At 39.5% G+C, this 17,102-nt stretch overlaps 1 protein-coding gene across 7 annotated transcripts in view; it reads right to left on the bottom strand.

Moving 5' to 3' along the window:
* The window catches only part of SOX5 (SRY-box transcription factor 5), a gene marked incomplete at its 5' end in the record, with an annotated part of 294,566 nt that overhangs the window by 136,172 nt on the left and 141,292 nt on the right, over positions 1-17,102 (bottom strand). For all 7 annotated transcript variants that reach the window (XM_080632861.1, XM_080632860.1, XM_080632862.1 and 4 more), the window contains 2 exons: positions 8,027-8,095; positions 10,530-10,702. In XM_080632861.1, coding sequence (XP_080488987.1) covers positions 8,027-8,095; positions 10,530-10,702 — 242 coding nt within the window. The remainder of the gene's footprint in view (positions 1-8,026; positions 8,096-10,529; positions 10,703-17,102) is intronic.

Below are 17,102 nucleotides of genomic sequence, written 5' to 3'. Positions count from 1 at the left end.
GACAAGATCACAGCCATAAAGAGTTCATCTTCAGCTTCTCAAGCCACTTACACAAACTACCATGGTAGCTTCTGCTCCTGTACCTCTGCTGCCTGCTGTGTAAATACCTCCATGGGTACACAAACGTGAAAACAGCTCACATGCACGCAGGTACACCACCCCACACATTTTGAACACATTCACAAAATGACATATGCACAGTCTATAGCAAATAAAACGCTGACCAGAATCATTAAAAAGACCGTGGAAATAATGACAAGGAGGGAAAAGAAAAGAGAGGGCTGGCAGAAAGGAGGAGTTGATGTGGAAAAGGGTGGGCAGCTGTGTAAGGAAGATTGCTCAGTACCACAATGTCAGGGAGCTGGAAGTGGCCAAAGTTGTGGGGTGCCTCAGAGAGATGCAGAAATTGGAGAGTGGATCTGAAGACAAAAGTAAAGACAGGGCCCTGGAATGCGAGGTCTCTGAAAAGGTGCTTGTGGAGGCTAGAGAGACTCAGGTGAGGCCTTGGATTACTATGTTGCCAGCTGTGATGACTGTATTTAACTGCTGGCATTTTTCTTACAGTCCTAGTTGCTGGATTATTATGTGTGTTTCAGCGTTCTGTTTTGGTTTTTTAATAAAAATATGTTTCCTGCCTTCCCTTGTGATTGTGTGAGAGAACTGGAAAATGAGAACACTGAAAGCTCTGTAACAAAAACGAAATTAAGAAAAGATGCTAAAATTGTGAGAAAAGAGTCATGAAGTTCAAAACAATCTCATAATTTTAGAACATTTGGACTGGTAACACTGGAGAAAGCTTCATTATCAGTAAGTGCTGTTGGAAACATGCAGCTCAGCATAGTCAAAAAAACCTGATTTATCACATGAAAGCATGCCCTTGCTATCTCAATAAATTCAAGTCATACAAGTCTCAAGCAGATTCTCCTTGTTTGCATTGGTGCAACTATACCAGTCAGCACATTTGGATTGTGTAAGAGTGTAGGAAAAGCTTGAGATCATATTACCTGCTCTTTGGAACTAAAACCATAGTACACTGGTGCAAAGTGTTGCTCTGCACAGAAATAAATTCAGATAAACACCTCACCAATCTGCAATCTTTTATATAGCTTCACTTCTATGGAAGTGTTCAAGGCTAGGCAGGATGGGGCGCGCTTTGAGCAACCTGGTCTAGTGGAAGGGGGCTTGGAACTAGACAATCTCTAAGGTCCCTTCAACCTAAACCATTCTGTGATTCCATAAGGAAAGGAAGCAAAGACCCACAGATTACTCTAAAGTACATGTCTCAGATCCTTCAGCCAAATACACGTTATTTACTGAACTTGAGAGGACAGAAAACAATTAGCTCATCCTGAGTGCTAGCCTAGATTTTTCTTTCACTCCTCCCTTTCCCTATTTCCTCCCCTAACCTTGCCTTTTTTTCTTTTTTTGTGTCCAGGTTTTTTTTTTTGGTTGTTTTCTTGAATAATTAATTTCCCAGGGGTTTTTCCCTACTCAAGGGACAGGCGAATTATTCTGATAACTGATACAACATCAGCTGCAGAGCTTTTGTGAGAAACAATTGTTTTGCCTCTTTGCCGGCAACTTCAGTTGTTTGGGAAGAGGTTGCAAAGTCATGGGAAAAGCCGCAGTGTGACTCCTTCTTGGGCCTGTCTCACTGAATCCAGTATGCCCATGTTTATAACTTGCAGGAAAACAGCTGCTCCTGACACATGATGAATTTGGACAAAATGTCCCCAGTCTACGAGCCTGTTCAGTTTGACTGTGCAGTCACAGCTTGTCATATCCACACAGGCAAAAACAAAACAAAAACCAAACCATTTCAGTGGACGGAGCCCGTTCTGAAAACATTTTGCAGAGTGAGAAGGAAGATACTTTCTCAGAGTTTTCTACTGAAGAAAGGGCTCATTAAACTCTCACTAATATATGAACAAGAGCCTTTTCACTACGTTCAGTGGGAGCTGGATCAGGCCCTCACTTCAACGGCTTTATTGTCTACCAAAGAAACCTTTTGTCCTCACCTCTCTCTGATATGCAAAGAGGACTGTAATTACAGAAGAACTAATACTGCTCTGTTGTGCAACGGCTTGCAAAGGGGTCGCAGCACCACGAAACACTGCTCTGCTGTCACTGAATTCCTAGAAAATCAGAACTCCCAGGCAAAATGGCAATAGAGAAGCAACAGACATCACTAAATCTGTAACCAAGCACTTGTGTGGTGATTGCTCATTTCTACATCTCAAGTGAAGGTTTCATCCTCTATAGCCCTTTAAAGCTTCCTAGAGAACTCTGGGTTACAGGCATGCAAGAAGCTGTAGACCAGGAAAGAAATGTCACAAGTCCTTGTGGTTGTACTGAGGAGATACCACTAGGGCAAGGATTAAGTGTAAGGACCGCTACCCTCCTTATTATTCACACAGAGTATTCCAAGTATTTAGCTTACATAGTGGCATGCTGGAGTTTGCTTTCCAGCAGGAGACAGAAAATGGAAGGATGAGCTGTGCTGGAAGTATTAAGAGTGCAAACATGTTGGGGCAGGGAACAAATCTTCACATTTCTTTATGTACAGTCAAATGGTCAGTGACTTCTCACAACAAGAAACTGGTATTTTTTACAACTAAACTTCATCTGAAATAGGTCAATCAAAATCTCAATGTTTTCTCAAAGAGAACACTAACAGGCCCAAACATCATTCAGCCAGTTACGGGTAACAGATGATTGCTCATCTGAGGAGTTCAAAAGCAACAACAGATCTAAATAACAACAACAAAAATTATCGCCACAGATGACTATGTGGGTAAATTATGATACCTAAAGCACTGTGGGAGCAGGTTTCTTTACCAGTGTTTTGGAAGACTGGAATCAACCCAGAGCCTCTTGGTGCTTGGAAAGTTTTAACCATAACAACTGTGTCATTTCAAAACTTTGCACGCTAAGCTTAAGGAATATTTTTCTGAACTTCTGTGTAACTCAGAAACCAAATCCCTCTTTCCTCCCTAAAAATACAGCTAGATTTAAAAAAAAAACAGATCTGGCTACAAAAAGGACTAACCATCCTGCAGGAAATTCCAAGTGTTCAAGATTTTATTACATTCCAAATTGGAACAACACCTTAAACCTCAGAACTTAATGAAAATGGGAATATTCTGATTTGGGAACATACTCATCCAGCCAGGCCTCTTCATCTACCAACACAACTCATGGGGAAAGGGGGACAGCCAGCTGACAGCAGGTGGGGAGGATGGAAATCTGGATCCAGGCTCACAAAGGAAAGCCTTATTTGGAGCCGGGAGGACACCTAGAGCAGCTGAGGGATTTAGGAAAGCCAGGAAGCCTGTAGCCCAAAGGGGCATGGTGTCTGGAGGGCCATGATGCCCACACTGCCTACCAGACAAAAGGGTCTGCAAAGCTTGAAGCCAGAGGCCACCATGAGCTTTTCACCTGGGAGTAGGACCTGCTAAGGTCCAACCAGGCTCTGGAGCTGCCTGTACCATCGAGCCAGGCACCAGGCAGAAGTCAGATCCCATCTGGCAGGTGGAGGAGGCTAGAAGCATGACTCTCTAGCTTTGCATGAGAACTTGGTCAGGATCCTCTTGTTCTTCAGAGGTCCAAACATTCTAACAGAAAAGGTGTCCTGTTGGAACACGTGCTAACAAGTCTCTAGCTCTGAAGAAGAAAGAAAACCCTCTACTAAAACACACAGAGTCATCAAATGGTTGCTGCCTGGCAGGAACTGCTCTCAATTCCAGTATTTGTGCTAAGTACATCACTCAGAAATGAATACAAATTAGTAACCAAGTACAGGCAGTATTAAACTAGAAAGTCAAAAAAAAAAAAAACCTAAGACCCAAACGCTAGAGACATCGTAAAGCAGTGCTGTTGCTTCTTGCTGCTTTGAGATCTTAGTTTTACATTACTGGCAACCTGAAGTGTTCCAAGATCTTGAGCTCGGCTCTCCAAAAAAAATTTTGACTAAAAATCAGAACAGTTTAAAAAACAACATTTGGCCTTTGTTTTGTTTGCCTTCTAATTTTGGAACTTGTAGTGCTCATGGTTTCAGATTTTCCTGGAAATATGAGAGCTGGAAGTTTACATTTTGAAGAAATGAAAGCTGGCATTTTTGTCATCACATGACTCCAAGAGCTGGGGCTTGAGAGAAAAACATAAAACATTGTCAGGCTTTCTACAAAATTGTGAGATTAGCAGCATTGGTTTTATCACGATTTAGGCTGCAAGGTTGACCTATTTTATCAACAGTGCCCTGCTGAATATGAATTGCTTTATGAATTTTAACAACCATATTTCATTTTAAATATAGTTCCATTAAAGTGACATTTGTCACTGAGCTTCAAAGCAAACTATTCAATCATCAACCTGGGCTAAACTTTTTCTCTGAGCAAGTGGAAGTTGTAAACTGCACCAACTTTGCATCTCAGAGACACTCCTCAAGGCAGAACACCTTGTATGCTCATTGCCAGTCCTGGGGACTAGGTCAGCATTAAGAAAAAGGAGCATCTAGCCTTCGAGTTTCTTTTGCTCTCTGTCCACCCAATGTGACAGCTACAGAGCCCCAGACTTTGTCATGTTATAGAGCAAGGACACTAGGAAGTAGTGTGTGGCCTCACAAAAGATGAGGTCACAACGAGGTTTCCCTTGAGGACCTGAAGGGCAGAACTAGATTTAGCCCAAGAACTTGCTGAGCTGCACTTGGTGCCTGCATGCTCTTTCCTCAGCCTGTTTTACAGCTGCAGATCACTACAGAGCTGTTCTGAAACACAACCTGAGATCTTCAAGGCTGTTGATGCACAAGAGTTGACAGAACACGCACTTGTTTCATTTCTGGTAAAATAGCAAGTCTGAGGTGTGCAAAGGAGAAGAGCCCAAATACTCAGCAGGCAGAAACGGTTAAAGTGAAAACCTTTTCAATAACACACACACGAGGATTAAACAGAACAGAAAGCATGTGCATGGGAGGGTGCATTCCAAAGTGGCATAAAATAACATGAGGGAGGTTTAGTTAATTATTCAAAGAAACTCAAACCTCTTCACAAATTAGGTCTAGAATATCCTGAAAAGTAGAAAAATAAAATTATAAACACTTGCCAAAACACAAAATCCCATCTAGATCACATTTTAGCATTTTGAGGTCATAGAGATTCTTTAATCTAATCTGCAACTTTTCTCCACTTTAGTATTATCTCCTTGCTTAACTCTCTATATGAAGCCAAGCTATTAGTCTTCTGCATTAGTGACACCTCCTTCCCATTAATTCAGAAAAGATGGACTTGAAAAAGACATAATGTCTACAAGAGATTCACGTGCCAGGTACATTTTTCTAAGCTCGAGTAGCTAACACATCTTTCTTCAGCATCACAGAAGTGGCTAGTTTAATTGAGCTGTAGTTATACTCTGCATTTGCAGTCCTCCAAGGGGGAAAGACATGTCACAGCCTCTCCCTGCTTATGTATTGTGTGTCTATCAGTGACTGTATGCTGGGGTAAAGAGAGAAGGAACTGTTTCCAAGTTAGCACACTTAGAAAAAGGAGTCATAAATCATGGGGTCAGTCAGGTTGTGCTTTTTTAAAACCTTAGGGTATTATGTTTTCAATACAATATTTCAATAGCTTTTTTCTGTGTAATAATTTATCTGGAATTATGGCAACTCTTGCGAGCTTAGAAAAAATTGGCTCAAGTAAAACGAATCCTTTGTCATAAACAGGTTGTGTTCATAACTGCAGCCTAATCATTCAGTTGCACATAAGTCAGATAGTTATCCAGACTTCGTAGGAATATTTCCCTGTCAATAAATCTAATGCTATTTAAAAACTCTGAGCCAATGTGACAGAAGTCTGTTAAGATTAATTAGGGCAAGGTCATAAAAGCTGAACTCACAGCTACATTCATGTCACAGTTTTGTTCCACCTACCATAACCTGATTGCAAACTCACATACTGTTTTAAATATGGGCATGTTAGGGTGACTTCATTGTCTTCATTTGTATACAAAGGAAGAGTTCTTCAGGAATTGTTTCTTCTAACAGTCAACTAAGCATGCAATTGCTTAGTTGAAGAAATGTTTTGCTTTGCATTCACTGTCAATACGGATTTTCTTAAACATTCTTTCCTATCAGTGACTTCACAGCGATTGGACTACGTCCAGGGTTTGTGAGATTTCAGGACCACGCAGAACACAGAACTGTCAAGAGGTAGGCAGTAAAATCAAAATTTCACCACAAACTGATCATCTCTGTGGGAATGAGAGGACGGTATTGTCTCTCTGCCTGTTCAATTCTTGACCTTTATCATGTGACTATCCAAAAGGAGGGTGTCCCAAATCTGACGGGTTTTGTGTGAAGTGGACCCTGGAGGTGAAATCCTGACCTTAGCAGGGTCAGTATTTTATCCAAAATCCCTTGAGACAGACCTCCAAATCATTTCTTAGGTTTGCAGCTTGTATCAGATGGTAGCTAGCTGACTTTCATTTACTACTGACTCAGGTCAAACTTGGACCAGGGATCAAGAGATGAAAGGCTTTATATCTCATTATCAATAATCAGTGTTCTCTACTACCCTAAAAACGACATACTTCATTCTTATCTACAAGGCCTTAAAACTTAAAAGGGTTGGGGTCAAGTTATGTTACTTCAATTTATTTTTATTCACTACTTATGAAAAACCTTCCTCTCTCACTGCCACAGCTAAATGCTGAAAATGTAAATACTTTCCTTGATATTGCAGAGGTTCTATTATTGCTTTTCTTTTAAGGTCTTATTACAGATACAACAAGAAAAAAAATCCTTCCCATATACAAATTTAAAGAACAAAATAAAATCCAACAAAAAACAACCCCCCAAAAAACACCCAGAGGCCAAGACTAAGCCAGGCTTTATCCATCTCAAAATTATTTTCAATAAAGCACATCTTGTATAGAAGTTGCCTTATAACAGAAGGGTGGACCTTCCCCAGAAGTTTTCCATAGTTACGCAAGTCCCGATACCGACAGAATATCCTCTGAAACTATAGAGGAGGTTTTTCTTCTAGTGTGAAGCCATACAACTCCTCTGATTTTGCTGGAATTAAGTTTTCTTAGATGAATTATGGGTATTTAGGTGATTAATTCTGAAACATTAAAGAGCTGGTTTGGACAGCAAATCTGCAGTTACTGAACTAACAGAACATAGCATCCACTTCCACAGCAACTTGCATGCTCTACACCTAACTGCATACTTAAACAGTCAGAGATTTTACCATGATTCTAGATACCTGTGAAATGTCAAATCCCACCTTTGTTATTCTGTGAAACCTTCATGGGCAAACTAATCTGCATTATTCCCCAAGCAGGGGCATGCATATATACACATGGAAGAAAAGTGATGAAAACAGTCAATGGCATGAAAGAAACTTCTGAATAATTTAAGGCAAAAAGAGGTTAAATCAAGTTTACTAGTTATGCTGGGTTAACAACTTTTTTCTATGACTAGGAGTAAACCTGCAGATATCTAGGACCTACACAGTTGTTCTCCTAAATCTAAGCAACCTTTTGACCAGTTTCTCATTTAGACAATAGTTCACCCAAAGGATTGAAAACTTTCAGACTTTCAACACCTGGAGCAGCAGAAAAGAGGTGCACTTGATTACAGATCATTGAAGAGAACTGCTTCCGCAAAACCTCAAAAGAACAGTCGTAGGAGGCCCATTCCAATCCAACTCTTTCTGGCAACACTTTTGCCACTCCTGAACCTATAGCTGAAAGAGAATTTGGTCCTGCAAACCCTTGCTCAACATGACCAGTGCCCCTCACATCTGGGTCCTGATCCTACAAGAGCTGTGTAATCATGAAATGCCTTCCAAGAAACTGACCTTTTTTGCTTAATGACAGACAACATCTTCATGTGTTTCCACAAATAAGATGTGAGTCATCTGCAGAGATTCTTAAAGAAACTACGACAATAATGGCTGAGGAAAAGCATGGGGAAATGAAAGGAGAAAAGAGAGATAAGAGGGGCATGGGTGGAAACGCGGTCTCTGACCTGGATCTGTTGCTGAAGAAGGTTAATTTTGTGTTGCTGCTGCAGGAGCTGCTGCTGTTGTCTTGCGATCTGTGAAGAAATTGCACAGAAGATATGTGAGATATGTATCATCATTCCTGGAGTCGGTACATAGGAAATTCCCACTCTGCTTGGCTCTTTAAGTTGCTCTATTAAGCTAAGAAACCTTTGAGTGTGGTTAACAGCAGCCTGGACGGCTGCTGAAGCAAGGGGCTTATGTTCAGGAACAATTCATAGCCAATACTAGTGTGAAAGGAAATCTTATGGAAAATGTTGTGCTGGATAGCAAGAGAGGGACTGACGCAAAAACGTCCTCTCTCACTATCTGAAATGGTACTGCTAAAATCCCCAAAAAGTGAGCATGATTTGCTCCAACTTGCTGGAGAAAGAACAATGATGGCAGAGAAAATGGAAAATAGTAGGAAAATGCAGGAAAGGCAAAGTAAGTAGGATGGACAGCAATATCCTTTTTATGTTTGGCATCACTTATTCAAAAAATATAAAATCGAAGAAAAAAAGGAAATCTGATATCCAGGAGGAAAGTGTTAGTGTGTGTATTTCCTTCATGCAGAAACACATAAAGAGACTGGGTTTGGGACACAATGAACTGAGTTTTGGGAAAATCGCTAAAAGGGAATAAGGAGGCAGTGCAAGGCTACACAGCTCAACACTCAAACTGATTTGCAGAAGTTGATGGAGTCATCATTATGTCTCCTCTAAAAGTCATGTGCGTTTTCCATAAGGACTTCCATCCTCCCACTCTTTTGACTAAAAGATGGGGAACCTTACTGTAGATACATTTTATATACAGTAATGGAACCAAATTCAGAGTTCTTAAAGGACTGATGGAATAAGCCATTATATACCTCAAACTTGAAAAGCAAACTTGGAAAACTTTTGTTTAAGCCATAACAACAGTTCTGCTCTCATGAATAGCTAGCACAGCAGTACAAACATTAGACTGAGTATTGCTCTTCCCCTGTGGTATGTGTACACATTGCAGGGTCAGATGGGAACTTACACATACTTACTGGGAGGAATTTTGTGCATTCTTCCCCTTAGGTATTTTCTTTCAGTGCTATTATTAAACTATTAGCATAACACTCACCCACAGTTAACCCCACATCCAAAAGATTAAGTAAGTGTTTTCTTTCTAGAGCCTCTCTTTAAGTAAGCAAACATTTTTTTTCAATACTTTTTTTTTTTTTTTTTAAGTTTGGTTATTATAATTTCTATATAATACAGAATTTCTTGAATTAAAAGAAATTCTTTAGGATTTCTAACTGCCTTTTTCCATTCTCTCCATTTTCTTTTTCACTTGCAGATCATCCAGCCATCCTGTAGCAATAGCGACTTTAAAAGGTAGGACAAGGGGAATAGCTGCTGCAGGATGATTCTCGTGGAAGAATCTTAACAGCTCCACCTTCACACCTTCATCTACCTTCTTCATGCAAACAGAAGTTTAATAGATAAGCCACTTCTCCGGTTCTCCCTATGTGGTATTTCAGGTGTGAGGTCAAAACACACAGTATTTAAGATCAGGTTTTTAAATAATCAAAACCAGGGAAAAACAAGGCTAAAGTGTCTGAGTATGTCAGCAATGGATTAGAAACTTCAGACTTGCTTGGTACAACATAACCACTGACGTGTAACAACTACGACAGATTTCAAAGAATTTTGTGAGCTTAATAAAATTCACATAACTGCAATTCTATGATATAAACTCAGATTTCATTACAAGCTGAAATAAAGGGTCAGGCAGATCAAAATGCTTTCAGATAAGAAGTATCAGGATGAACTTTTCACAAAATTTTAAACCAGATGTCTATTCTCTGCTCATGTTCAGGCACAAAAATGGACATTCATTTCTGTTAAAACCTGCATGGTGTAGACTTATTAGAAAAATTACGTTCTTGTATAAAATGTTATGTATCCATGTATGCACACTGGAACTGTTCACATGTGAAAACATTTGCATTTTCAGTGGAGGGCATATCTGCAAGAGCTGAAAATTCAAGCCTCTCACATGTAGAAGAAAAAAGTCACACTTGTTCACTGACTTTGTATTTTTCTCCCCCACTTCTTTCAAGAGTTAGTAAAACAAACTTTTTAATTTCTCACTTTACAATCCAAGTGCTGCATTTTGTTCCTTTTATACCTGTTCAGCATCACTGAATTCAAGCAACACTGGAAGGTTATTCAGGAGGACTGAATTTGCATGCTTATTTACACTTATTTAAAAAAAACCTATTGGAAGAGAATAGCTCCAAAATGGACGGTCTATCTTTATAAAACAAAGAGCATCATTTTATATATTGCAAATTAAAGCATTCTTCCAATACGTTTTTGTTAGAACTTCTTCAACTAAAAAAATAAATGGAAAAAAAAATTCGGGTGGAGAGCAAACTTGATAGTATCAGCCCTAAAAGATAAACTACTGGGAAGAAAATTATTTAAGCTGAAAGCCACTCTAATAATCACTCACCTGTTCTTGCTGCTGCTTAGCCAGCTCCATTTGTTGGCGTTGTTTCTCGATCTGTGATGCAGCCAGTTTCTTCTGTTCATCATGAGCGGCTAGCAGCTGTTCTCGCAAACTGGTCAGCTGATTGATCATACCCATGAGCTGCCTTTCTTTCTCAGCGAGGCTTTCTGGAGTCCCTGGGCATCATATGGTGAAAAGAGAAAAAAAATGGTAAAAAGAAGAGAGGAAATTTAGAGCTAGCCAGGTTTTTATTCCGCAGCTTCACCAATAAGCAAAGTTTTATTAGAACCAAAATGCAGCAGCATACTGCAAGGCACTGTCCATTAAGACTTGTCCCTCTACAGGAAACTGAGCCATGGAGGATAATTCTGTACACAGGCTTTGATCTGGTGTTGCCTTTCAATGTTGCTTTGCCCTTTCATGTATTTTTTTGCCTTTTTATCAGATTAACGGGGGAAAATCCTGCCTGTTTTGTAAGAGTTTCAAATTTTAAACATTGTTTACCTTTCATGGGGATCAAAACCAACACTTCCTGTTTTGAAAAGCAATTACACTTTTGTCAGAAACTGATGACAAAGACTCATCAATGCTTTTGATGCCTACAGAAACTGTAAGGTGTGTATTAACATCAATCAAGGGGAAGCAGAGAAGTTTCCTGGGTACAGGATAACTCTCCTGCTTCCCCATGCCCAGCCTTCTCACTGTTACCAGCACAGCACACAACAGCTGTCAGGACACTCACTACCTGCTATATCATCTACAGCTGCCCTGATTAGGAGGAAATTATATAGTATTTGAATTGCCAATAACTACTATGGCTGTTGCTGCCACTGCTGAGTATTTTTAAAGGAAAAAGCCTGGCATAAACATACCAGAAAAACTGAGTTAAACACAACTCATCACCTCTCTTATTTGTACTGTCATTAGATGGTTTTTACAGGAGAGCTCAGCAGACAGAGTAACTGACTACCTCGCTCTCATAATCACTCTGTAAAAAATTCTCCTTCTACCCAGAAGGACAGTGGTTGCAAGGGAAGGGAAGAAAAAATTCCAGGAAAAATCAATGAGCTATGAATCATACACTAGAACAAAAAATGGCACTGTTAGTATATCCAGGATCATTTGATTTTGAATTTATAAGACCAGAAAATATGTCTAGCAGTTAATCCACAGATATCTCCAATACCACCACACCCTCTCACATGAGTCAGATCCTATGAAACCCTTTCTAAAAAAGCTTTAAGGAAGGATTCAGGCTATCAGTGTCTATTCCTTCTCTGAAAATAGCCTGCTTTCGGGACAACCCTGCCACACAAACCTTTCTCTAACACAGGAAGTGTTCTTTTGCCAATGTCATCAAGTGCTCTCCAAGTGAAAAAAAAAAAAAAAAAAGAAAAAAAGAGAAAAATTGGCGACTACACTAAACATATTCCTAGCCAACTACCAGTCAGACATGGAAAAGAGCTACTGGTAATAGCTCATTTAGTCTACCCCCCTGCCAGTGCAGGAATGTTCCCTACAATATATTTACTACAGCTTTCTAGATTGGATTGAAATGTCTGAAATGGCGAATCATTTACTGCTTTCTTTGGAAGACTGTACCATAGCCTTAGAGGTGGCACTGTTAGGGGTCTCTGCTTGATAGTTTAATTTACATTCAATTAATTTCAACCTTGCACTTCCAAGCAACATCCCATTTGCTATTTTAGCCTAGCCCAAGCCTTTAAGTACATTTATAGACAGCCATACACAAGTGGGAAACCACAAAGAATCAGTATTTTCACATAAATGAAATGCAACACAATTAACTTATTATTAAGATACTAGAGATTTATGTGAAAATATTCTCACCATATAACAAAGAACTACAACAGAATATTCTCAGATACAGTATTGAAAAAAAAAAAAACCTGAGGTACAAGCTGGAAACTTGAGAAACACACTGAAACAGAAACCATGGGACTTTAAACCTGTTCTGTTAAAAGCTGTGAGAAAGAATGGAAGATAGTGCTAAAATATTAACACTACTGAAGAAAACACTTTTAACTTATATTTTTATTTCAAATATTGGAGACACAGAACTGCTACAAGTAGTGCATTTGCCACCTGGCCACACAATTAACCAAAAATATCTATGACATTCTTCCATGCTTCTTTTGTTTTTCCCTAGGAAAAAGGGTGCGGCGTTTCCAAGTGGCATAGAACAATTATTGTAGAAGGCAGCCTCTTCCTTGTCCTGTCTGTGGCTAGCATGGTGGTTCACTGTAATGTTCCCCTAATGAGGACTATCAGTATACTGATACTGGCAATATAACATGTTGAGCTCACTGAAACATCTGAAAATTAAATATTTATTTACTCAGCAGATATTTTATTCCAAACTTTTACTGAGGGTGAATGGGTGTAAGAGAAGGAGGGGAGCAGGACTTAGAGAAGGAACACACAAGATTGGCTTAATCCTAAAGTTAGGGTAAGTAAAAAGAAATCACTGTCAAATGAACTGTTTGACAAATACACTGACACACATCAAAGATCTTCAGCCAGTAATGGTTCATCAGTGCATTTTGAGGTCCTACAGTAGCTTTCAGTTGGGAATCAAAAAGCACTTTGTAAAGTTAAATTAATCCCTACCACACCTTTGAAAGGTGGAAAAATGTTTCCATATGTGTAAACTGAAGACAGAGGGGTCACAGAGTTACCGACAGCAGCAAAAAAAGAGATGTTGATATCCAGCCCTGCACTGCAAAGCTCAGGCTGTGCCTCCAAAGAGAGCACAGAACATGCCACTGCCCTGACCGCGACACGGATCACCAGCACACCCGCGGGGCCACCCACCTAATGTGGCTCCTTAGCCAGGGCCAGTTACTGAAAGAGGAGCAAAAACCTTCTTCCCCAGGAAAACAACAGCTTTGTTTGAATTGCAGGAATGAGAGCAAAGTCTGGGTGAACGAAGAGCAAGTGGTCAGGGCAATGAAGCACTGCTGCAGGCGCTGGAGTTCGAGGCACACCACAACTGTACTGCTTGGGACAAATCTACCAGACTCAGTTTTTAAAGAAAATTTGAGATGTCCGAAGGGGGTGTGCTTTAAATACTAATTTAGTCAGTAGAATGCATAATTCCTCTGGCTTAAAAAAACTGAGTGGAAAGAGTCTGACAAAAGGCAGCCACCTTGCATTATATTTTGTAAGTGATTTCAGTTTGCTAAGAACCCGAAAGGAAGAATTTATCACTGTCAACTTGAAAAAAATATCCGGTGTTGGAGAATAATTTCTGGAAAACATGGCTTAGTAGGTACTTTATTTTCATGTGACTAGCCCATCCTTCCAATAACTTCAGTAATAACTATGATTTCAATTCTTTAAGATATCATTCCTTGCTAACTAAGTACTTGGACAGCCATAATCTCAAGTGGCGTGCACAAAACCAGAGGCAAGAGAGATCAGATGTGTAGGTCTACTGGGAGACAGCAAGTTTTGGGGTAGATTTCCCCTTGCTTTACCCACACAGTTGTACAAGTCCCACTGACGATGTACTACAAATAGATTTGAGGTTTCTTGTAGACAACTGGTGGCTTATAAAAGTATGAGGATTAAAAACAAGTACTTGAATGAGACTATCCTGATCATAACGCAAAGTGTGTGCAATTAGGGTAAGTTTGGTATTTTTTATGTTACCCCTATTACCTAGCACACCTTTTCTTTCATCAAAAAGGCCAACAAAACTGCCATTTCACAGCTGCCATTCATAAGTTACTTAGTTTACATAACAAATGAAGGCCAAATGGTACTCGACGCTATTTATTTAATGGTCAGCTGAGGGCAAGAGCTTGCTCACCAAACAAGTATGCTCAGTGACAGGAATTTTTTTCAGTGTACTAAAACAAGCTGCAGTTAGAGCATCAATTGACATTTCTGTATCCCTTTCTAGGTGCTGTAGATTGGGGGCAGGCAAGTATGGTGGGCTTCTGTGCTATTAGCATTATCTTCTCTCTGTTAACCCGCATAAGATCTAAACCTTTATTACCATGTGAAGTGTCTTGGCAGCTAAGGGATTTCCATTTTAAGAATCCTGTAGCTTATAGGGCAAAAAGCGTCAGTATTTTAAATAGCTACACCCTGCATAAAGAAAGTCGTTTAAATTATGCTACTCAGGAATTAATGAACTATCCATATGACTGCTAACACTGCTAGAATTTGGGATGGGGTGCAAATCTCAGTGGGTAAAAGCCACCAGCCCCAGCAGCTACTTTCAGCCACTTCATTATTAAACTCACTTAGAGCTTCTTGAGTAGTACAGAGTTTGGAATGGTTCTGGAGGTGGCCTGTACTCTACATGCACTGTCCGTACAGTTGCAGCATGGCTGGGAGAAAGAACAAGTGCCCATTATTGCAGTGTACAACTTGACAGTAAGCTATACCGCTTCACAGTGGTATTGAGTGAGGAGCAAAAGGAGAGTGGCTTACATTAATGGCTGCCTCAAAAATTACTCTTAATTATCATCAGATCCACAACAAACAGATATTGCACATTTTATGTTTAACAAATCTTTTAACTACCAAGCCACCTGCCTTTCAGAAGACTGCTGTAGGTGCTCATGCTGTTTTTTCTATACTCCATCACTGCATCGAAGTATACACTACAGGCTGATACAGTGAATGGCCCAAGAAAAGATGCTTTCCAGATGCATCAGTTTATTCTCCATCACCACAAAAAGAGATTCAGAAAGAAAAAAAAAACCCAACATGTTTGTGGATGCAACACCCACAGCAGATGGCAATAAAAGAAGACTCAAATTAGTGGCATTCTGTATCGCCAAACCTAAACTTCATCTCAGATCAACACTATCCATAATAGTGTTTAAGTACTAAAAGAAATTTACTCAAATGTGAAATAAACTATTACACATTCTTAGTTCTGATTCACAGTCTCAGACTGGCAGTGACAGTAACATTTTAATAAACATTAGAATGAAGACACCAATATGACCAAATGACACACTTAAAGTGAGAAAACGAACAGGAGAAACCTTGGCATATCCACCCAAAACAGAACCAAAGCAAAAAAAAAGGCAGAGAAACCGCTTTTGCGATCAAAACAGTAAATACTTTATTATAATTTATTAGACAGAATGAGAATGTAAATGAGAAATTAGGAAAGCCAATATTTTCTTTAACAGGCATTTTAAGCTTTTGCTGCAAATGCTCAAGCAATGAGAGTGTCTGCTTGCAGCCAGCCTACAGATCCACTCGCAGCTGCACGGCACCCAGCGTATTCTGCAAGAAGCAGAGACGTGGTGAGGCTCTGCTCAATTCCTCTGACATGTCTAAATTAAACTGCTAGGAATGTCACCAATTGGGGTGCTCACGTGCACACTCACGCACACCCAAAAAGGGAAATTTATCCCCCGAGTCAGTTTACTATCAAAGTAATTACGTAAATAACTTTTGAACTATCAGCATCTGTCTTTCAAAGAAAAAGCAAAGAAAACAATGTGCAAGTACAAAGCCTGTAAGAGAAAATAATATTGTTTTACGTCTGTATCATTAACTATGGTTACAAAAGAAGAAAAATCCTCCTGTATCTACAAAGCTTCTAGGGAAAAAAATGAAATGGAAGTAAGAGTATTCTGAAGTTCTCTGTATTCAAATAACATCAAGATATATAATAACAACTAGAGCACGCAGTATAGAGCATTTTTAATTAAGGTATTAACTAGTTGATCTTCTCAAAGACTGTGAGCAGGCAGAAAGGCAGGGGTCTCTTACTTTTTTTAAGAGAAAAGAGAGGTGTGAAGTTTTTAGAAACTTGCCTAAAGCCATTCTTAACTTTACTCACTGTAAGCTGTTTTATTGCTAGCCTCACTCAAATCACCAGCAGAACTACTTCAGCAAGGCCAAGAATTTCCCCACTGACTTTAACAGGACAAATGTTAAATACATAATTAAAAGTTTGCTTGACCCGATTTGGTAACAGGTAGGGTTCTAGACAAAAGAGACCCTATGAATAAAGCAATTATTGATGCCATCCACTTCACCAAGCAACAGAACTATGCCACAATACAGTTTCTGTGCAACTTTGGTGTAACAGTGTGATGAGGTCACAACTACAACCTATACATCAGCTAAAAACTGAGTCACCTTCAAGTATTTTGTGCAGAGGTGTGTTTTTTCAGTGTGATTTTTAAGCTAGGGACTTAACAGTTTTGATACAAAACTGAAAAAGAGCTGAGAAGGAGGCTTTTCAAACTGAACAGCCTATTCACTAAACTGACCTCAGCAGAACTAAACTGCTACCAGCATTAACATTACCCTATCCAAAGAATAAATAAAAATGTCAGCAGTTGAAAAAAACAACCCCAAGTATCTTTTCTTGAGGGCTGTATTCTAGTACCTTTTCTTGAGAGCTTCATTCTTATCCCCTTATCGACTATTTTTCTTTCTTCACTCCCCACCCCAGTTTTAACTTTGCTCTGCCACATCACAAATCCAAACGCAACATTACCCTGCTCAGTAAGTAAATCAGGAAAGTAAAATAGACAGGTCACCTAGTCATCTACTTAAAAGAAAACTAATCTT

This window comes from Psittacula echo, assembly GCF_963264785.1.
Source record: "Psittacula echo genome assembly, chromosome: 1".
NCBI classification, from domain to species: Eukaryota; Metazoa; Chordata; class Aves; order Psittaciformes; family Psittacidae; genus Psittacula; species Psittacula echo.
This window is presented reverse-complemented; position numbering and strand designations above follow the sequence as displayed.